The sequence below is a fragment of the Capra hircus genome, chromosome 10 (assembly GCF_001704415.2).
Source record: "Capra hircus breed San Clemente chromosome 10, ASM170441v1, whole genome shotgun sequence".
Classification (NCBI taxonomy): domain Eukaryota; kingdom Metazoa; phylum Chordata; class Mammalia; order Artiodactyla; family Bovidae; genus Capra; species Capra hircus.
Window position 1 is genome coordinate 67,576,659 of NC_030817.1, and position 22,748 is coordinate 67,599,406.

Consider the following 22,748-nt stretch of genomic DNA (forward strand, 5'->3'; position numbering starts at 1 on the left):
CCCAAAGTGTGAAAAATTCCTTTCTCTTTGTCTTTCAGCTTCTGTGCACTTTTTGTAAAAAGAAACGCCTTTGAAGTGTCTGTCCAAGTAAAAGAAATGAGTATTGAAGACAGTGGCAGAGACTGTGGGATGGTCTCCAGTAGCTTTTCCTGCTCTTTCCATCATAATAGAAACCCTGATTTTTAGGTGGGCACATGGCTGCTTAGGGGCTTCCCAGGTTGCTCAGTGGGTAAAGAATTCGCCTGTAATACAGGAGAGGTAGGTTCAATCCTGGGGTCGGGAAGATCTCTTGGAGGAGGGACTGGCAACCCACTCCAGTATTCTTGCCTCGAGAATCCCATGGACAGAGGAGTCTGGCGGGTTATAGCCCATCGGGTCACAAAGAGTCAGACATGACTGAAGCCAGTGAGCGTGGACACATGGCTGCTTAGATAAAGACCGGCTCCATGGCAACCAGTGTGGTCCTGTAACCAATGCAAAACATCACATGATAGATTCCTGGAATTTTTCTTAAGGACAGTTGACACATGCTGCCCTCCTCCCAGCTCATCCCTTCTCTCACCCTGCTGCCTGAAATACTGCTGTGTTTCATGAGCTTTAGTTGTTCCCTTGTACTATGAGGATGGGGGTTCCCTATTTGGGATGATGGAATGGTGAGCTGGAAAGATGTTGAGAATTTTGTTGAGCAGAGCCACTGTAAGCAGCCCTGAACAGTTTGCCAGATTCTTAGATGAGACAAACACTTTTTTTTTTTTTTGCCTTGCTTAAGCTACTATTCCATGTTTAGCCAAATCTGATCTCAAGTGATAACAATGATACGACCCTTAAGGGAAGGAGATTTCATAGCTTTTCCAGGAAGTTTATTAAAGGGCTTAATCATCCTTAAGGACAAAATAGTCCTTTTTTATTTTTAAAAAAGTTTCTCTGATGCAATCAATTCCTGTTTTCTCTTGTTCAAATCTCTAAAAAAGCAGAATGATTGATTGACTTCTTTCTTGTAATAAATCTTTGTGGAATGTAAGATTTTTGTTTTTACCTTAATTGTATAGCTTTTTGCCCATCAGTGGCTTTAGAACTCTTAAGCAGTTATTCTTTAATTTTATGAAAAATATTCATAACCAGATTTTTTACTAAGAGAATTAGCTATGCTAGGCTTGTGGTTCTAATTATGCCTGTGATTATTAGTGGGTTGCAATAAACTTGCTCTTATGAAATGAGTAAGCTGTTTGCTGAACTATGAAAGGAGAAAACAGAGAGACAGAGGAGGTACTGTAACACTGGGGAGAAGTATTAGAAAATGGGTTTTTGGTGTGTGCATGTGAGTGGGTGAGTCAGAGAAAAAGAGAGAGAATGTCTTCAAAGCAAAACATTGTATGTCTATTTGCTGCCCTGTTCTGTGGCTTCCGGGGGAGCAGGAGGCTCACCCCACTGGAGGAACAAGGCCAAATTCCTCTGGTGCATGAAATGGGGGACCCTGTGTGAGATGCTAGACATGCTTCTGTACCAGCTGTCTTTATATTCTGTCTGATTCAAGAGACCACATTCCCTGTAATAGTCACTAAAAGCAATGTCTAAGGGAAATGTAATTAAATGCATATTAAGGCTTCTCTCTTTTCTGTGCCCCAAACCTTCAGGCACTCATTGAAACTTTTTTTAATCTTTTTCAGTAACAGCCTTATTGAGATAAACTTCACTTAACTGGATAATTCGCCTTTTTAGAGTGTACAAGTCAATGGTTTTTTAGCATATTCACAGAGTTGTACGACCAGCACCACAATCAGTTTTCAAACATTTTCTTCACTCCAAAAGTGAACCCACACCCATTAGCAGTCAGTCCCCATTTCCTCCTTACCCCCCAGCCCTGAGCGTGCGTGTGTGCTAAGTCGCTTCAGTCGTGTCTGACTCTGTGACTCTATGGACTGTAGCCCGCCAGGCTCCTCTGTCCATGGGATTCTCCAGGCAAGAATACAGGAGTGGGTTCCCATGCCCTCCTCCAGGCCCCCCAGCCCTAGGCAACTGCTAATCTACTCTCTGTCCCTAAGAACTTGCCTATTCTGGTGTATCATACAAACGGACTCATATAATATGTCATATTTTGTGAGTGGCTTTTTCACTTAGTGTATGTTTTTGAGTTCATGCATGTTATAGCATGTATCAGAACCTCATTCCTATTTATGGCTGAATAATACTCCTATGTGGATATAATATATTATCTTTATCAGTTGATTAATATTTGGGTTGTTTTAACTTTTTGGCTATTATGAATGGTGCTGCTATGAATACTTGTTTACAAGTTCTTCTGTGGACCTGTGTTTTCATTTCTCTTGGCTTAGGATTAGAGTTGTTTGATATAGTGGGCAGCAGAGTGGTTCCTGTTCAAAGAGAAGAGAGGGGGATTTCTCTCTGGGCCAGCTTTGTTCGAGGGAGATGTTTAAACTCTCTGTAAAGCCAGGTGGCCAAGTTTTCAGGTGAGGTAGGAACAGTGCTGATAAATTCAAAGCAATAAGTGAATACATACAACAGGGAAAGTAGTCTAACAAATTCCACTATATAGGTTTGGCTCAAGTAGCTTTTCTTATTTTAATTTTTGACCAGAGGCTGTCAAGCAGTTATATTCTCAAGTCCTCTGAGTGTGTCCTAAGCTCACCCTGCTGTCCCAGAGTGAGTTACCTTTCCCTGCAAGCACCTGCAACCTCACTCTACAGGGCTTTGATAGATTCTGCCCCAGAGTATTGGTTATGCTGTAAACTTCTTGTTTCCTATATCTACACCTCACCTGGAACTTTGGCATTGTTTCTCATCTCATGGCTTCCATATTCAAGCCAAGGTTTTTCAAAGATCCATCCCACCAGAGTTAAGATCATTTCCAGAACACATCTTTGGTCCTCGTTCTCAGTATCCAGGGTTGCATTCAGGTGTTGTCTCATCCTACAAAGGCAATGTGATGCGGTGGTTTTATCCTAGACTTTGCAATCTGACTGCTTGGGGTTGAATTCCAGCTCCCCTACTTCCTATTTCTATAAACTTGAACCATGACTCAACTGCTAGTGCCTTAGTTTCTTCATCTGTGAAAATGAAAGCGAAGGTCGCTCAGATGTGTCCGAATCTTTGTGACCCCATGGACTGTAGCCTGCCAGGCTCCTCTGTCCATGGGATTCTCCAGGCCAGAATACTGGAGTGGGTAGCCGTTCCCTTCTCCAGGGGATCTTCCCAACCCAGGGATCGAACCCAGGTCTCCTGCATTGCAGGTGGATTCTTTACCCTCTGAGCCACCAAGCAAGCCCAAGAATACTGGAGTGGGTTAAATAGAACCAATCTCAAAGGGTACTTATAAAGTGCACATGACCTTTGTAAAGCCTTAGGCAGTAAGTGCTTGCTGAAGTTGGTGAGCAGTCATTCTTTCCAACATTTGCACTTCTGCCTCCATTCTAGTTACTCCAGCCTGAAGCAACAGGCCCACAGGCAATGTGGGAGGAGGGCATTTTTGTCTGTACTTGTCCAGGCTGAAGAGCCTCAGCCCTCAGGTTCACATCAGCGTGAAAGCAGTGGTTTATATGCCCATAGGACATGTTGATGTCTCCTCAAACTCCTTATTGATTCTTCTGATTCTCTATAACAAGGACAGGCATTTTCATTTTATTGGAGCTGAGGAAAATCACACTTTTGTGATTACTTGTCCTGTTTCCCAAGTTGATTACAAGAAACCATGTCTGGCACCTTTGATCACTGCTATTGTCTCAGCCAGTGCTAAGTCTGTGGCTCCCTTGAGGTCCCTGTGGACTGCCCTTTTAGCTGGCAGGGGCCAACTCCGTACTGATGCTCACCCCCAGTGAACCAGGAAGGGAGCCTGAGCAGCATCATACTGGCCTCAAGCAAAAGTGGGAAACACCAGGCTTATCAACCCCTCCATTCAATGTCTCTCCCTCAGGGTCAGCAAGATGTGGGCCCATCAGCCAGGAGCTGTGGGGCACCTTCGCCCCTTTCTTCCCCACGCAGGCTCCTACCTGTTCTAGGTAAGGAAGTTCCCCCAGCCTGCTGTCACTGCTGGAAAGTGAGCAAAACATCATCTTTCCAGGTGGTAAGGGCCAACAAACAACTTGAGAAATATCTGTATTTCAACAATGGACTTTTGGAAATAAAAAAATTAACCTCTAAAGCTGACATTTTCAGCATCATACTAAAGCTGGCTGGAAATAAAAGTTGTGTGTGTGTATTTAAACATATTTCACTTTTTTTTTTTAGTTTAGAAACAAATTGTTACACCCATGTATTATGTGTGTATGCTTGCTAAGTCCCTTCAGTTGTGTCCATCTCTTTGTAATCCTATGGACTGCAGCCTGCCAGGCTCCTTTTTTCATGCGATTCTCCAGGCAAAAATATTGGAGTGGGTTGCCATCCCCTTCTCCAGGGGGTCTTCCCAACCCAGGGATCAAACTTGTGTCTCTTGCATCTCCTGCATTGGCAGGCAGTTTCTTTACCAGTTTTTTTTTTTTTTTTTGGATTATGTCATCCCCGCATACCACTTTGCTTGAAGTAATCACTGTTGACAGCCTGAGATGTATCTTTCTATATATTTCTGTATCTTCCTATAGGGACATGCCACAGTTTATCCTAATGATGGGCATTCAGATTGTTTTCAAATTTGGGGATCATGGTTAACAATCCTTCAGCAAATATATCTGAATAAAATATAGCTGAAAGAATCAATAAGTATTGATTCTTTTGTTTGTACGATAGTTTCACAAAAGTAGGACTGCTGAAGATACATGCACTTAGTAGATACTGCTAGGTTACTTTCCATCACTATAGCAATCTACTTGTCCGCCAAAAACATATAAAGATGTTCATATCCCCATACTCTTTTATACTTGCTCTTATAAATTTTTATTTTATTTTTGCTAATTAACGGTGAGAAATGTTTTCTCCTTTTTATTTGAATTCTCACGTTTGCTATTCCCTGGGGATACACTGTTTCAGTAAATCAAGGTTCTTTCTTGGAGATGACCTTTCTGGCGCATTTGCAGCTGCTTTTAGACCTCCATTGGCTTCAGTTTCTCCAAAAAGAGCTTTGAAGAAGCAGCTTTTATGAGAATGATGGATTTTGATCATAGATGCTGTTCTGTATGATTTAAAAACCATTGACAGATGAATTTTGTGTAAATGCCATTTGGAAAGGTTATAGGAACAAAAAGGAAACAGGTCATGTGTGTACACTGATGTTATGGGTGTTCTGGCTTTGCCCCAGCTCTGCAGTAGTCATGCCTTGCTCTACCCTGCTCTCTGCAGAACCTGGAGGAGCCCCTTGCACTATGGGAGGACCTTCCAGTGGCTAGCATGTTGGGCTTAGAGAGAGGAGAACATGAAGAGGTAAGGACTCCCAGAGCCCATCAGCTTCTGAGCCTTTCTCCCACATTCCCTGCTAAAACTAGGCCCATCTTCCTGTGTGGTCCCCCTTTCTGGAAATTTTTTTTAGCTCTCAAGCATCCCTGGGTCCTGTCTTTATTTCAGCTGTAGATACTTTTCAGAAGTGTACGCCCTCTCAATGTCCTTTGCTGAATAGTAAATTTTTCAAGGTTTTTGATCATCTTTACTGTCACTATTCTGAATTCTTTTTCAATTAGTTTGCCTATTTCCTCTTCATTTATTTGGACTTCTGTGTTTCCAATTTGTTCCTTCACTTGTGTAGTATTTCTCTGCCTTTTCATTATTTTTTTTAGCTTATTGTGTTTGAGGTCTCCTTTTCCCAGGCTTCAAGGTTGAATTCTTTCTTCCTTTTGGTTTCTGCCCTCCTAAGGTTGGTCCAGTGGTTTGTGTAAACTTCATATAGGGTGAGATTTGTGCTGAGTTTTTGTTTGTGTGTTTTTCCTCTGATGGGCAAGGCTGAGTGAAGTGGTAATCCTGTCTGCTAATGACTGGGTTTGTATTTTTGTTGTTTGTTGTTTAGATGAGGCGTCCTGCACTCATCTAAGGGTGCTTACTGGTGGTTTGGTGATGCTGGGTCTTGTAGTCAAGTGATTTCCTTTGTGTGAGTTCTCAATATTTGATACTCCCTAGGGTTAGTTCGAGGTGCCAGGACTTCCTGAAAACACTGATTGGCTGGAAGGAAAGCCTTTATGATGGCAACTGAGCTAGCTTCCTGGTCTGCCCACCAAGTCCATCTGGAATGATGCTCCCGGTGGCTCAGTCATGGGTTCTTCTGCCTCTAGATCAGTCTTCAAGCTCAGAGGATGCTTACTGGAGTCCAAGATCCTCAGCTGATCATAAAATGATATAACTCAGGCACAGCCAGATGAAAGGGAAGCTGAGGGCAAGGCCTGGGGAATGGAAGCAGGATTTCCATGACTTCTTCAGGCACACCCGTCCCCCCCGCCTCACCTCCCAGTGAAATTTTGTAGAAGTGATTTTCCATTTCTGCTTCTAGCTGGCACCCCCAATTCCCTAATTTCTCATCCTACTCTGACTTTCTCAGAATGAATGTTTTTTGGATTGGAGTTATACTACAGTTCTGGGGACTGGCTTGTTGCGGCTTGTAGCTTTCCTCTGGTGCACACGATTTCTTTCTATTTCCCTCTCCTGACACTGTCTTCCTCATCTGGCATGCAGTGGAGTAGGCACCCAAGTGTAATGCGTGCTAACATTCTTGTGGGTGCTAACCCCCACAGAAGCAGTGTATATGGTCTGGGAGACAGAGCATGATGTAGGAGGGCCTGCTTGACTCAAGTAGATCTGTTACTGAGCTTACGGTGGATTAGAGCAGTGTTCAATCCCAAACTGACTGGATGGGTTTCCAGAAATGTTACAGTGATCCATTCTGAAAAGTATATGCCCTACAAAGATGTCTTATCCACAAAGCCTAGGGCACTGCTCTTAGGGACTACCCCTTCTGAGTCTTTATATAACTTCTCAGCCATTGATTAGCGAAGATCAATGAGAAGTGATGGTACCTGCCACAGGCAAAAATTTTGGAGGAAAAGTTTCTATACACATTGCTGATGGAAATGAGAAATCAAAGTCACAGGAAAAAAAACACCAGAAAATAGCATATATGTTCAATATTTATTGTGATATTATTTATAATGGCCAAGACCTATAAACCAAGTGAATGCCCATTTGGAGCATGAAGGGTAAATAATAAATTGTGATATAGTCATATATGTCTGTAAATACAGTGTATATATTTATTTATGATTATATAGTGAGAAAATCATGCTGGTATCCATAAAGGACAGCATGTACAAGTGATAAACCATTTACTTAAAACTATGTTTATACACATAAAGAGAGATATTAAGAGATGATGACCAGAATATTAATCATGTTTATAAGGTGGTGGGATTCCAGGTAATTTTTCTTTCTTCTCATACTTTTCTGAACTATTTGAATTTATAATAGTGACCATGTACTAGTTTAAAAAAAAACACTCAGAAATAAACTGAAGCTGTTTTCATTGTGAAAAAGCTGAGGGGTAGAGGAAGGAATGGAGAAGGCAATGGCAACCCACTCCAGTGCTTTTGCCTGGAAAATCCCATGGAAGGAGGAGCCTAGTAGGCTGCAGTCCATGGGGTCGCTAAGAGTCTGGCACGACTGAGCGACTTCACTTTCACATTTCACTTTCATTCATTGGAGAAGGAAATGGTAACCCACTCCAGTATTCTTGCCTGGAGAATCTCAGGGACAGAGGAGCCTAGTGGGCTGCTGTCTGTGGGTTCGCACAGAGTCGGACACGACTGAAGCGACTTAGCAGCAGCAGCAGCAGAGGAAGGAAATGCCAAACTTGTGATGCGTGGCCAGACTCTTCTGGTTTTTCCCAAGGCACATGGTTCAAGAGATTAAGACGAGAGTGACGATGTCTTTTATGACCTAACCTTGGGAGTCTCTGTTATTTTGCTGTATCCCATTATTTACCTATTCAGTTGTAGGAGAAGCCTACAGAGGGCTGTGAAAACCAGGAGGCGGGGATCACTGGCCATCTTGGAAGCTGATTACCATAGGGAGTCTGAAGGTGTTGCTTTTTCCAGAAGTCTTAACAGTTAGCAAAAATAGCTTTTCTCTGCATAAGACTTACACAGTCTTGTATGGAAGCAAAGAAGTATAGATGACTTTTCCAGGTTCCTTCCATTCATGTGAGTATATAAAGTCAGTTTAGTGTTGTGGATTACCTTCTTATTCCTGCTAAAGAATTATAGAGTTTCTAATTGGGAAAATGACAATTTAAAAATGTAGGAATTTCCCTGGCAGTCCAGTGGTCAAGACTCTGTGCTCCCAGTGCAGGCAGCATGGGTTTGATCCCTGGTAGAGGAACTAAGATCTTGCATGCTACGTGGTGAGGTAAAAAAAAATTAAATAAACAAATGTAGCATGTCACTGTTTCCCTGGACATTGTATATATGCTCACTTTTATTTCCTTACTTGGGGTAATATTAAATTTTGTTGGCTAATACTTACTAGCCAATGTTCTGCCTTCATCCATGGTGTTTGCATGCTTAAACCTTTATAGGAAAAATGTTAGGAGCAAGACTAATGGAAACTGGGAATTATTGAAAGTGAACAGATTTTATATTTTATCTTATTTACTTCAATCGCATTGAATTGATGACACTGACTGCGCTCTGAAAGCCAGTAATTTACTAACCCAGAAAGTGGAAAATCAATGTCTCACAAGATAAAAAATTCTTCCCCCTGCCTTTTGTTTTAGAGTGGGAAAATAAGAGGTCACATCTCTTCATTGATTTTAGTGCGTTAAACAAGGTAATAGTATTTCATGCTGATTTTATTTTGAACCAGCAGGAAAATTACATGGTAAATAACTCAGTATTATTCAAATCAACTAATATGAGAGGAAAAAACAGGAACTGGAAGCTAGCTGATTATTCATGAAATGCTAAAATATTAGAATTCTCCTCTGTTTATCTGTACCACTGTGATTACCATAATCATGAATCCTGGATTCTTAGAACATGATACAGAGAAAAGAATCCTTTTGCCAGTTTTCAGCAATAAGACTAATGAAGATTCAGGAAGAGAAGGCCTGCTGTTGCTGCTGCTAAGTTGCTTCAGTCGTGTCCGACTCTGTGCGACCCCAGAGACTGCAGCCCACCAGGCTCCCCCGTCCCTGGGATTCTCCAGGCAAGAACACTGGAGTGGGTTACCATTTCCTTCTCCAGTGAATGAAAGTGAAATGTGAAAGTGAAGTCGCTCAGTTGTGTCCGACTCTGCGACCCCATGGACTGCAGCCCACCAGGCTCCTCCATCCATGGGATTTTTCAGGCAAGATACTGGAGTGGGGTGCCATTGCCTTCTCTGAAGAGAAGGCCTAGGTTGCTTTAAATAGTTACTGGGAAATGCACATATAAAAACAGGACTTGGCATGGAGATAAATAGAATTGAAATCATTCTCCTTATTATTTTGCTCTCAGATTTTGTCCTCTTCTCCTCTTTCTCCATCTTCTGATACTACTTGAAGGAGACAAAAGAGGAAAAGAGACAAAGAAAAGTCTTAAGAATATGCTTTCGGAAAGGTTTTATTCCTGCGTATTCATTAGAAGTATTTCCAAAATCATATTACACCCGCACTGCACCTAAATACATCTTGTTGGTTCAGTTCTTGTCTCACAAGGAGTCGTATCCAAGTTCAGAGTCCAGATTGAGGCTGTCTCAACTATTAAGTTCCTCCTTTGTTACCCACATGCCACTTCCCCGCTTCCTACAGAGCTCTTGATTCCTAGTATTTTATCTGACCATTTATCCCATTTTCTCATGTTGGTTGGCCTTGATGGGCTGTGTGCTGTAACTTATCTTTTCATTGTTTCTTGTGTGTGTTCTATTCTCCACCTTGCTCTGACTTTCAGATCCACCACTTCCTTCCAGAACCTTCCCTACCTTGACCATGTTTCTCTGGCCCTGGACTGGATCTGGCTGCCTCCACGTTTTGTATCATCTACTGCTCTGGCTCTCCCAGTCCCAGCTCCTCACTCTACAAACACCCCTCTGCTACTGGCCTCCTCCTTTCCTGAAGGAACTGGAGAAAGTGGTGAAGGAGAGTCTACTCTAGAGCAAAAGGAACCTCCTCAGCAGTGAGGAAGTGGTCTGAAATCTGTTATGAGAATTTTAGAATGTCATTTCTTGCTCCTCATCTTCCAGGCTTTCCCCTTCTCCTGCCTCTCCTTCCAAACTTAGCTAAGGAAAAAAGGATGAAATTTTCAACTCTGCATTAGTGTCATAGATTGTGCCAGTTCACGAGGAGTAAGAGACTCATTTCCAGAATCTCACTCCTGTACTTCTTATCAGTCATGCTGGGTCCCCATGGACTAAAGCAGGATTTGGCTCACTTTCCTTTCTTAGCCCTCTAATTATCTTACTCTTGTGTTCTTTGGAAATATTTCCAACATAATTTTCCCTTTCAGACCGCACAATTGTAGTTCCTGGAAGAGAGGGAGTCGGAGAATAGAATGCATGAGTATTCTGTGTACGTTTGCGAGACTAATTACCGTATTGCGTGATGTATCCTTGAATGCGTCTCCCTCAAACTGCTCTGACACTGTGTGCTTGGGGAGATAGTAAGCATTCAGCTTGTTGATTAAAGGCAGTTGCCATCAATAGAGGTACCTACAAAATTGAGTACACAGAAAAAAATTCTGATAGAGACATATAGAACTTCAAGCTTTTATTCATTCATTTATCTGGGTATTTATCTAGGTATGAAACCATTGTTGGTGCTCATGAGGGTTAATAAAATTTCCAGATAAAGTTCCTCTCAGGCTTCATAATCTTGCATTGTTTTATTGGAGAAATAATCCCTCTAGGCTAATGTTTCCTAAGACCCACTTGACTTCTCATTCCAGGACATCTGAGTCTAGGTGAGTGATCACAACATCATGGTTATCCGAGTCATGAAGATCCTTTTTGTATAGTTCTTCTGTGTATTCTTACCACCTCTTCTTACTATCTTCTGCTTCTTTTAGGTCCATACCATTTTTGTCCTTTATTGTGCCCATCTTTGCATGAAATGTTCCCTTGGTATCTCTAATTTCCTTGAAGAGATCTCTGGTCTCTCTCATTCTATTGTTTTCCTCTATTTCTTTGCATTGATCACTGAGGAAGAATTTCTTATCTCTCCTTGCTATTCTTTGGAACTCTGCATTCGAATGGGTATATCTTTCCTTTTTTTCTTTGCCTTTTGCTTCTCTTCGTTTCTCAACTATTTCTAAGGCCTCATCAGGACCATTTTGCATTTCCTTTTCTTGGGGATGGTCTTGATCCCTGCCTCCTATACAATGTCACGAACCTCTGTCCATAGTTCTTCAGGCACTCTGTCTATCAGGTCTAATCCCTTGAATCTATTTCTCACTTCCACTGTATAATCATGAGGGATTTGATTTAGGTCATACCTGAATGGTCTAGTGGTTTTCCCTACTTTCTTCAATTTAAGTCTGAATTTGGCAATAAGGATCTGAACCACAGTCAGGTCCCGGTCTTGTTTTTGCTGACTGTATAGAGTTTCTAGGAAGCATCACTACAAACAAAGCTAGTGGAGGTGATGGAATTCCAATTGACCTATTTCAAATCCTGAAAGATGATGTTGTGAAAGTGCTGCACTCAATATGCCAGCAAATCTGGAAAACTCAGCAGTGGCCATAGGACTGGAAAAGGTCAGTTTTCATTCCAATCCCAAACAAAGGCAATGCCAAAGAATATTCAAACTATTGCACAACTGCACTCATCTCACACTCTAGCAAAGTAATGCTCAAAATTCTCCAAGCCAGGCTTCAACCATACATGAACCATGAACCTCCAGATATTCAAGCTGGATTTAGAAAAGGCAGAGGAACCAGAGATCAAATTGCCAACATCCCCTGGATCATAGAAAAAGCAAGAGAGTTCCAGAAAAACATCTAATTCTAATGGACATCTAATGGACATGAGTTTGTATAAACTCTGGGAGTTGGTGATGTACAGGGAAGCCTGGCATGCTGCAGTCCATGGGGTCGCAAAGAGTCAGACATGACTGAGGGACTGAACAGAACTGAACTGAAGAGCCTTTTCATTCAAAGCAATTATTTAAAATTCACCATGAATTCTAATAAACTAATTTCATAGCTTCTTCCTGCTAACCCAATTTCTGCTTAATTTGAACCTTCTGTATCATTTTAGAACAACTTCTGAAATCAAATTAATGATAATAAAGTAACAGTTTTCTCATGCTAATAATAATCAGTTTAAAGAGTTGGGCAGATACCAGAGAGTTTAATCACAAGTTATAGCAAATTGACACTTCATTAGTGAGGGAGAGGCTCAAACTTTTAGACTCAGAAGAAGAGCAAATTGTATTGAAAACCACCAGGTACAGAGCTCTGGCTACAAGCTTGTTTCTTCCACGTTCTTGCTGCAGCCATAATTCTTAAAAATACCAGTAGCTACTTATCACCTTGCCAGTGCTGGGAAATTTACCCATGTAGGTTAAATGGAGAAATATTTTAAAAATCAGAATAAATTAGAATCCTTTTCGTGAACTATTTAAGCTTTCCTTTGGAAGTGTGAACATTGTAACTCAATTTTAATGTTTGTGTTTCCAGGTTCACAGAGCTTAACAGTGTCTTTTTTTTTTTTTTTTAAACTTTCCAGGTACCATTTGCCTTCTTTATTCTGAGGAATTGTTTATTCCTATCTTGTCTTACCGTCACTCTCTCTCACTCTTTCTAATGAAAAGGAGGTCCCTTTGAGGGTTTTGGTTGGGCAGCAGGTTAAAGGGTTGAGAGAAAAACATGGATTTGCCCTTGAGATATCTAGGCTAATTTCATTCTATCATGATGCTGCAACTTTGAATAGTAATTCTGGGAGCAGCCAGGGGTCTTAAAGGGTTATATGATGTTGAGAAGTTTGCATCCCTCCCCTCACCACATGCCACATTCTTTTAAAACTAACTCATTGCAAAAATCAGTTTCATAATGAAACTACATCTGAATCATACCTAAATAAAATGTAGCAATGCCCTTAGATATTCAGAGACACCTTTACTTTCTAATAAAGTGGTAAGAAACTGAATACAGTTGACCCTTGAACAACATGGGTTTCAACTGCATGGGTCCACTTAAATGTGGATATTTTTCAGTGGTGATTACTGGAGTGCTACATAATCTGCAGTTGGTTGAATCCACGGATGTGGAGGAACTGTGGGTATGGAGGGCTGACTATGTTACATGCAGATCAACCTCTGCCTTATTCAACAGCCAACTGTAGTGTCTTTTTTTTCCCAAATAATTTTGAATAAAATTTTTCCAAAATTTAAATTCTGATAAAATTCTTAATTGCTCAACCTGTGTGTCTAAATGCACATGAGTAGTGTCCACTTAATTGGGAAGATGGTAGGTAATTATTGTTTTTAAAAGTTTTTAAACAAATAATGAAGTATAGTTATAATCATTGTTTTGTTACTTGTATCATTATTATTGGCCAGATAGCATTTAAAAAACTTTCCCCATAATGATACAAATACTCTCTTGATGGTTTTCCACTGTTTACATAGTTGAATTGAAAGCATGATGAAGAAGTCATCATTACGTTGAGATTTTTCTTTATGAAACCATGTCAAGATCATTGATTCTGTTTTCAGTTTCTTTGACCCTTTATGATTTTTAATTCACTGTGGGGCTTTCTTAAGATATATCATGTCTGTGTGCTCCTGCAAGATTTCTGTAGGCTGTTTGAAATGTCTTATAATAGACTTGATGGATTCTAGGAGCAAGAGTGCATCTGGAGAAGAGATGTCCTTGATCTGAGACCTGTCATTTGTGATTCAAATGGAGGCTGAACAGTCTAGGAGGGAGCAGGTCTTGCAGTGGCCCCTGCCCGCCCTGCCAGGGAGACAGGGGCTTAGTGAAGTCACTGAATCCAGAAGACAGTAAAGAGGAGAGACAGGCAGTGTGTGTCCCACACACCTGAGAACAAAGCTCTAAAGTTGTCACAAATACCCAAACACATAGTCCGAGGAAGTACTGTGAAACCACGAGATGTCTGCTGTGATTTTGCCAGCACCATCCAAGGATTTTTTTTCTTTGGTGGACCCTAGTGTTCCATTTGAAATCTGCAGGCCAGTCAGTCCTATCTTGTCTCCCATATCTGACTGCTTATTAGTCCCTCCAGGGTGCTGTCCTCTGCTATTGTCTCTCTATACCGCTCCAGGTTTCTTTTCCTCTGGCCCAGCCTCTCTTTCTCTCTCTGTCAGACCTTTCTTGCGAACCGCTGTGCAACTAAGAGTAACAGTGACGCATCTCCTTACATAGCACGTTATTAGGCATAAGAAGCTGTTCTAAGTGCTGTACGTATGTTACTTGTATGGGCTCATTTAATCCTTGTAATGGCTCTGAGACATAGGCATTGTTATCATGTCCACTTTACAGACAGTGAAATTGAGGCACAGGGAAGTTGATTCACCCATGATCACATAGTAAATGGTAGAACTGGGATGTGAATACGAGAGGAAGTCTTCAGGGTTTGTGTTCTTAGTCATTAAAGTATCCTGCGTCTCCCTAGGGTTAAAAATTCCCCCCGACACTAAACTTTTCTCAGAATGGTCCTTCAACTGCCTTTTCTTTGATTTGCACACGAAAGTGCAGCAACATACTAATGTGTGCTTGGCTAGCCACTTGAAACGTTTCCATGACCAGGTCTATAGCCTGCCCCAGAAAAGCAACCCGCATATACTATGAGCTCATAACTGAATATTAAAAACCATGTGAGGAAAACCATAAAAAGAGAGCCAATATAGCAAACAAATGGCAAAATGAACATGTTGAGAACTAAAAACAATATAATAATCTAAAAGAAAATTATAAGCACTTTAAAAGCATGGTTATAGATTAAAGAAGGAACAGAGCCATAGTAAGATGACTAGACACTAGAAATAAAGAGTAGGCAGTTTGCAGTAGACCCAAATATAAATTTCAAAAAGTGTAATGCCCAATAAGCTACAAGAAAGATAATTTTACTACTTCTAGATGAAATGAGAATTGATAAAATGGAAGGAAAACCTGAGAAATAGCTTTCAGTTTGCAGAAGACAATAAATTGATGGAAAGTGGAGAACATGAAAGAGAGGTTAAGAGACTAGAATGAAGTTTAATGTAAGTCTGTTAATTTCAGAAGAAGATAATAGGGAGAAAACGGGTAGGGCAAAAATTCAAAGAGGCCATGGATGAAAATTTTCTAGAAGTAAGGAAAACATGAATCTTAGGATTGAGGAAGCATGCAAAATTCCAAATATTTCAGTGAGACCACAGAATTTTTATGAGCATGTGGTAGAAACAATGCTCTCATATGCCTTTTGTGGAGGGTCATTTTGCAATATATATATATATAAATAATATATATTTTATATAAATATATAAATATAAATATATAAAAATATATATATTCTGTTTAAAATAATATATATTTTATATAAATAATATATAAATATTATATTATTATATATAACAATATATTATATATATATATAAATAATGTGCAAATTCTTTGACCTGGAAATTGTTTCTAGAAATTTATCTTCAGTAAATAATCAGTCAAATTCCTCCAAATTTAAATATATAAGGATGTTGAACTCAACATTGTATACTAGAGATGTATTGAAAGCAGCTTTAAAAAGCTCATCAGTATGCAACAGACAAAATACACTAGTGTTAGTGTATAACCACAGAAGCATTGTTGCTTTTATGGAGTTGTTAAAATGATGATATCAATCTATTTTTATTTATTGTCATAGAAAGATGGTTGATATGGAAAAAGATCTAAAAAGCCATGTGAATAGTTGGTCCAACTGGTATAATAAAAATATCTGTATATCTAAACAGGAGTTTGGAAAGAGAAATACTTCAAAGTTTACAGATAGTTATCACTGCATCGATAATTTTTACTTTCTTTTTTGTCATTTTACGCATTGTCTGATATGAAGTTATGCTTTGTAAACGGAAATCTTGATTTGTAATTTAGATGAGGAGGAATGATAGAGTAATAGCAGTCCCAGGGAGAGTAGATTTGAACCAATGCCATCATGTTCTACCTCTCATTTTCCTTTTGGTTATGTGTGTTATGAGTGTGTACTAACTGGTACTGTGCCCACAACCCTGGCACTGAATGTTGTCATGGACTCCAGCATTAGAAAATATAATGTGAATGTGTAGGGAGAAAGAATGGATACAGAAACTTGAGTCATCTTTAAAAGGGATTGGGTGATTTAAAACACAAGATGTCTAAAATAAAAAAATATCTCAAGGTTGAATATTCTGTTTAAAATATATATTGAATTATCCCTTGGTGTACCTTGTAATGGAGAAGGCAATGGCACCCCACTCCAGTACTCTTGCCTGGAAAATCCCATGGATGGAGGAGCCTGGTAGGCTGCAGTCCATGGGGTTGCTGAGGGTCAGACATGACTGAGCGACTTCACTTTCACTTTTCACTTTCATGCATTGGAGAAGGAAATGGCAACCCACTCCAGTGTTCTTGCCTGGAGAATCCCAGAGACAGGGGAGCCTGGTGTGCTGCCGTCTATGGGGTTGCACAGAGTCGGACACAACTGAAGCGATATAGCAGCAGCAGCAGTACCTTGTAAAGCTAAGAGGAATCTAAAGTGCTCAGGAGATTAAATGATGAAATGTAATTTTCTTGCTTTGTTGTTGTGTATGTATTTGTGTGCATGTATGTGTGTACTCGTGCACACACACACATTTTTTTATAAAATGTGTGGCCGATCAAACTTGAGTATGGGTGTCCCTCACCTGACCTTTCTTCTAATTCAGGTTCTTAGAGCCAAATGCATCAGTTTTTAAGTGAGGAGAGAGAGAAGTAGTTTAGAGAAGGAACAAAACATAGAGGTTTAGCTATAGTTCTTAATAGGAAAAGGGGTTAGATTTCAGATGCCGCCTGCTGCTGCTGCTGCTGCTACGTCGCTTCAGTCATGTCCGACTCTGTGCGACCCCATAGACGGCAGCCCACAAGGCTGCCCCGTCCCTGGGATTCTCCAGGCAAGAACACTGGAATGGCCCTAAAGTTTTGTAAATAAGTGAAGATAAAATGTGACTACAGCCATCTCAGGTTTTTCAATAGTAACTTGATAAAAACAGGTTTTCTCGTTCGTAAGTGTAGACATATTAATAAGATGTGTGATTAAAAAAAAACAATAAAAATGTGCCCTTCATAATTCGGAGAAAGATAAGAGAGTTAGAAAATGAAGGAAATGATATCTGAGATTAGTTTCAATTAAGTTGCGAAACAATTTACTGTGTACATGAGAGACGTTGGCACACACCCTCTTCTCTCCTTTGCAATGAATTTTCTTGTTTGTTACATAAAATATTTTATTCAGTGTAGCCTCAGTTCAGTTCAGTTCAGTCACTCAGTCATGTCCGACTCTTTGCGACCCCATAGACTGCAGTATGCTAGGCTTCTCTGTCCATCACCAATTCCCAGAGCTTGCTCAAACTCATGTCCATTAAGTCAGTGATGCCATCCAACCATCTCATCATCTGTCGTCCCCTTCTCCTCCTGCCTCAATCCTTCCCAGCATCAGGGGCTTTTTCAAAGAGTCAATTCTTTGCATCAGGTGGCCAAAGTATTGGAGTTTCAGCTTTAGCATCAGTCCTTCCAATGAGTACCCAGGACTAATCTCCTTTAGGATGGACTGGTTGGATCTCCTTGCAGTCCAAGTTACTCTCAAGAGTCTTCTCCAACACCACAGTTCAAAAGCATCAATTCTTCAGCTTTCAGCTTTCTTTATGGTCCAACTCTCACATCCATACATGAACAGTGGAAAAACCATACCTTTGACTAGACAGATGTTTGTTAGCAAAGTAATGTTTCTGCTTTTTAATATGTTGTCTAGGTTGGTCATAGCTTTTCTTCCCAGGAGCAAGTGTCTTATAATTTAATGGCTGCAGTCACCATCTGCAGTGATTTTGGAGCCCAAGAAAATGAAGTCTCTCACTGTTTCCACTGTTTCCCCATCTATTGGCCATGAAGTGATGGGACCAGATGCCATGATCTTAGTTTTCTGAATGTTGAGTTTTAAGCCAACTTTTTCACTCACCTCTTTCACTTTCATCAAGAGGCTCTTTAGTTCTTCTTCACTTTCTGCCATAAGGGTGGTTTCATCTGCATATCTGAGGTTATTGATATTTCTCCCAGCAATCTTGATTTCAGTGCTTCAGCCAGCCCAGCAATGATGTATTCTGCACATAAGTTAAATAAGCAGGATGACAATATACAGCCTTGATGTACTTCTTTCCCAATTTGGAACCAGTCCATAGTTCCATGTCCCCTTCTCACAGTTGCTTCTTGATCTGCATACAGATTTCTCAGGAGGCAGGTAAGGTGGTCTGGTATTCCCATCTCTTTAAGAATTTTCCATAGTTTGTTGTGATCCACCCAGTCAAAGGCTTTGGTGTAATTAAGAAAGCAAATGTAGATGTTTTTCTGGAACTCTCTGGCTTTTTCTATGATCCAGTGGATGTTGGCAATTTGACCTCTGGTTCCTTTGCCTTTTCTAAGTCCAGCTTGAACATCTGGAAGTTCTTTGTTCACATATGGTTGAAGCCTCACTTGGAGAATTTTGAGCGCTACTTTGCTCGCATGTGAGATGAGTGCAATTGTGCAGTAGTTTGAATATTTTTTGTCATTGCCTTTCTTTGGGATTGGAATGAAAACTGACCTTTTCCTATGAAAAGGCTTTCCAGCGTAACCTACGAAGTGACAAAGATTAATAGTGATAGAGAAAAAGAGAAAGAGAAAAAGAGAAACCTGCCTCCTGAGAAATCTGTATGCAGATCAAGAAGCAACTGTGAGAATGGGACATGGAAATATGGACTGGTTCCAAATGGGGAAAGAAGTACATCAAGGCTGTATATTGTTATCCTGCTTATTTAACTTATGTGCAGAATACATCATGCAAAATTCTGGGCTGGCTGAAGCACTGAAATCAAGATTGCTGGGAGAAATATCAATAACCTCAGATATGCTAAGGGTCTTCATTTACGTCTTTATAGAAAGTCCCCCGGTGGACTGGAGACAGCCTCAGTATTGACAACTGATGATATTATGACACTCTCTTCATGTCAGATTTCTTTAAGTGGGCAGTTTTGTTATTAGATTGTTAGCAGATTTTAAGTCCTGTGTGTAAAACTTAAGTGAGGAAAGATGTTTCAGCAAGATCCTATTCTGTGTTTCAGTGGGAAAAGGCCAGGGAAAAAACCCCCATGTAGATGGAGCTTCAAATACATCATTATTGCTCAGCTTATAACCTTGGTGACAGAGCTTGATGGGCCTGAGGTAGTGGTATTAGTATAAACAGCTCTTGTATTGAACACGTGTGTATACATTCCCACTGCAAATTTCATCTCACTGAGGCAGCATACTTATGTAACCAAAGTTTGTTAGAGAATTTCCTGGAAGCAGCTGGCCTACTTACCTAAACACAGTGCCCTTTTTTTTTTTTTTTTCTGGCAAATAAGAAGTAGCTGTAGAATATTGTATTTGAAGAGAGACTCTTGACAGAAAGTTATGTCAACATCTGAGGCACTGAGGCGTCTCCTGGGGTGACTTTGGCTGCAGCCCTGAATTCTGCTATCCCTTCCCCTGGCACCATGGCTCTCCTGTGTGAGGCTGAGCTGCCAGCTCAGGTCATTAGAGGGCATTCTCTGTGCCTGTACTCAAGAGGCAGCAGTATTCTTGGGTCATGACTGATTGGCCATGTGGACCGGGCTCTCTCGCCAGGTGAAAGCCTCCCTAGTAGAATAGGCTGCCTGGTATACCTGAGCACGTGGGCCCTGTGAGGCCCTGGGGATAAGGGCTAGATATGGCAGTTAGTTCTGAAGCTTCAGTCTGGGGCCAGCTTGTTACAAATCCAAGTTTCCAATTCTATACCTGTAACTGTGAGACAGGATGTCTGATATAGTAATCCTTATGCATAGTAAGGTTTGGGAACTACTGACTTAGAACAGCCTCTTGTGATATTCCAAATACAGAAGGGTTATTTTATTGCAGGGACTTTTAGTTGTTATTTGTCCTTTTACAGATTCATTCATCTAAATATTTGTTGAACGCCTATTCTGTGCTAGGTATTGAACTAGGCAGTGGAATTATAATAGTGAACAAGATTGACATTTTTTTTTGTCCTCATGAAATGAAGGGAAAATGAATAAACAAATGAATAATTATGAAAGCTAAGAAGGCCACAGTATTATAACAGAGTATAGTGGAGGGAGGAACAGTGAATGTTTAAAATAAAAATATGGTTAGAGAAGGCTTCTCTGAGGAGGCAGCAATTGTACTAAGACCTGGATTAAAAGGAATCAATCAGACATACAAGAACCTTGCTGGGCAGTATAAAAGCTTGTATCCAGGTACTGAGACTGAATCAGCCTCGATGTGCTTCAAGAACAGAAAAAAAGAGCAGTATGACTGTGCCCAGCAAGCCAGGGGCAGCATGGTGTGAGATTAGGCAGGTTGGTCCCAGATTGTATAGGCTCTGGAGGACAGTGGTTAGGCAGAACAGACTGAGAGGAGAGGTCTAGTCTGGGGCGTGAATGTGAGGGTCATTAGTGTTTCAAAAGCAAGACATCTCAATGGATAATTTAACCTAGTAAGAGGCTGCAGAGAGAAGATGGGAAAGGGCCTGGTGAAGAAGACTAGGAGCCTCTAGGACCTGGGAGAGGTGGGAGGGTGGGAGAAACACAGGAGACTGTGGGCCTGTGGAAGCCACAGGAGGAGAACGCTTAGAGAGAGGCAAGTATGTTATAGATGCTAAAGACCTAGAGCAGTGCAGGCCTCTTCAGTGGCCACCAGCTGCATGTGGCTATGGAGCACTTGAAATGTGACTAATGTGAACTGAAAATATGTTTAAGTGTAAAATAAAATGTACAGCATGCACACCTAAAATGAATATAATGTTATGTATTAATTATATTTCAATTTAAAAATGCATGCCAAATTTCAAAGATGTGATACAAAAATAAGAATGGAAATATTTCATTAGTGCTTTTTAAAGTAGCAATGACATGTTGAAATGATATTGTTTAGCATAGATTGGGGTCAATAAAATACTCTACTAGAATTTTACCTGCTTCTTTTTTGTTTTAAAAAAACATGGCTAATAGAAAATTGTAAGCCACGTGTGTGTGTCTTTTGACCTGTTTCTGTGGCAGAGTTTGGTAACTGGAGGTCATTTGCAAGCTTTAACAGAGTAGACTGGCTGAGATTTAGCAATACCTAGCCAATTGTTTTGGAGAAGGCAATGGCGACCCACTCGAGTACTCTTGCCTGGAAAATCCCATGGGTGGAGGAGCCTGGTAGGCTGCAGTCCATGGGGTTGCTAAGAGTTGGACACAACTGAGCGACTTCATTTTCACTCTCCACTTTCATGCATTGGAGAAGGACATGGCAACCCACTCCGGTGTTCTTGCCTGGAGAATCCCAGGGACGGGGGAGCCTGGTGGGCTGCCGTCCATGGGGTCACACAGAGTCGGACACGACTGAAGCGACTTAGCAGCAGCAGCAGCCAATTGTTTATACTCAGGTGAGACAGGATCATCATGATAATACTTATTATGCCTGAAATTAAATAACAAAACTCACCACTAAAAATTCTTCTAGACTTTTTGATATGTCTGAAAGTGATTTAATAATTTCACATAAATTGATAATATAATATGGCCTTTAAGTTCTTTGAAATGAACTCCCAAATGTGGTTTTTCAATCTTTTTTTTTTTTAACCTGCATTCTCCTTCTTTCCTTTCTGTCTTCTTTCTTTTTATCTAAAAATTCTTTTGTTTTTATTTTTGCCTATCTGGCCAGGAAACTTCATGGTGTTATGGTCGACTTGCCGCACAACCGTGTTCAAATCTGTCACCAACAGGTTCATTAAAAACCTGGCCTGCTCGGGGATTTGTGCCAGCCTGGTCTGCGTGCCCTTCGACATCATCCTCAGCACCAGTCCTCACTGTTGCTGGTGGATCTACACCATGCTCTTCTGCAGGGTCGTCAAGTTTTTGCACAAAGTCTTCTGCTCTGTGACTATCCTCAGCTTCCCTGCCATTGCCTTGGACAGGTAAGATTAAGGAGCCGGGGGTGTAGCTTTTATTTAAGTGTACTGAAAAATTAGCATTGTGAAGCAAATGGTGAATAGCTGATGTTCCAAATATTGCTTGTGGTCAAGAGAAAGAGAATCAATTGCTGAAACAGATGCCTCACAAAAGCCAGCAGCCCCGAAAAATGGGGCTGTTGAGAAAAGATGTGGTGTTGAGGAGGCTACATCATGAGGGTGCTGGGGCAGAGCTGGGGCATGATACAGTTTCAGTCTGGTTGGAATTGGCCATATTTGCTTTGCAATTTGCAGTGCTCATCAGATTGCTAACTCTGCAATTAGGGCCTTTTGATGATGGATGAAAACATTTCTGGAAGAACAAGAGAACAAACAATTCAGTAGTTATTTAACAAGTGATTAGACCGTCCAGTTGGACCTGTCCAGATAGCACCAGAAATTCCTTTGGAGGATTTATTTCCAAGGTTTTATACTGTGATGGTGATTGCTTTCTCTTCCCATCACTTTTTAATGGATGCCCATTTGAAATAAATCTTACATCTTATATCCTAGCTATTGCTATTATACATAATTTGATCAAATTTATCACAGTGAAGTGTAAAGATCTCAGTAATCAACAACTTCCTGCCTTTTTTTTTGTTGTTGTTGCTAGCACTTCATGA

General features: G+C 40.6%; 1 protein-coding gene across 1 annotated transcript in view; it reads left to right on the forward strand.

Moving 5' to 3' along the window:
• Positions 1–22,748, forward strand: part of GPR176 (G protein-coupled receptor 176) — a 115,012-nt gene that overhangs the window by 85,329 nt on the left and 6,935 nt on the right. Inside the window, exon 2 of the mRNA XM_018054470.1 lies at positions 21,840–22,092. Within this exon, the coding sequence (XP_017909959.1) occupies positions 21,840–22,092 (253 nt within the window). The remainder of the gene's footprint in view (positions 1–21,839; positions 22,093–22,748) is intronic.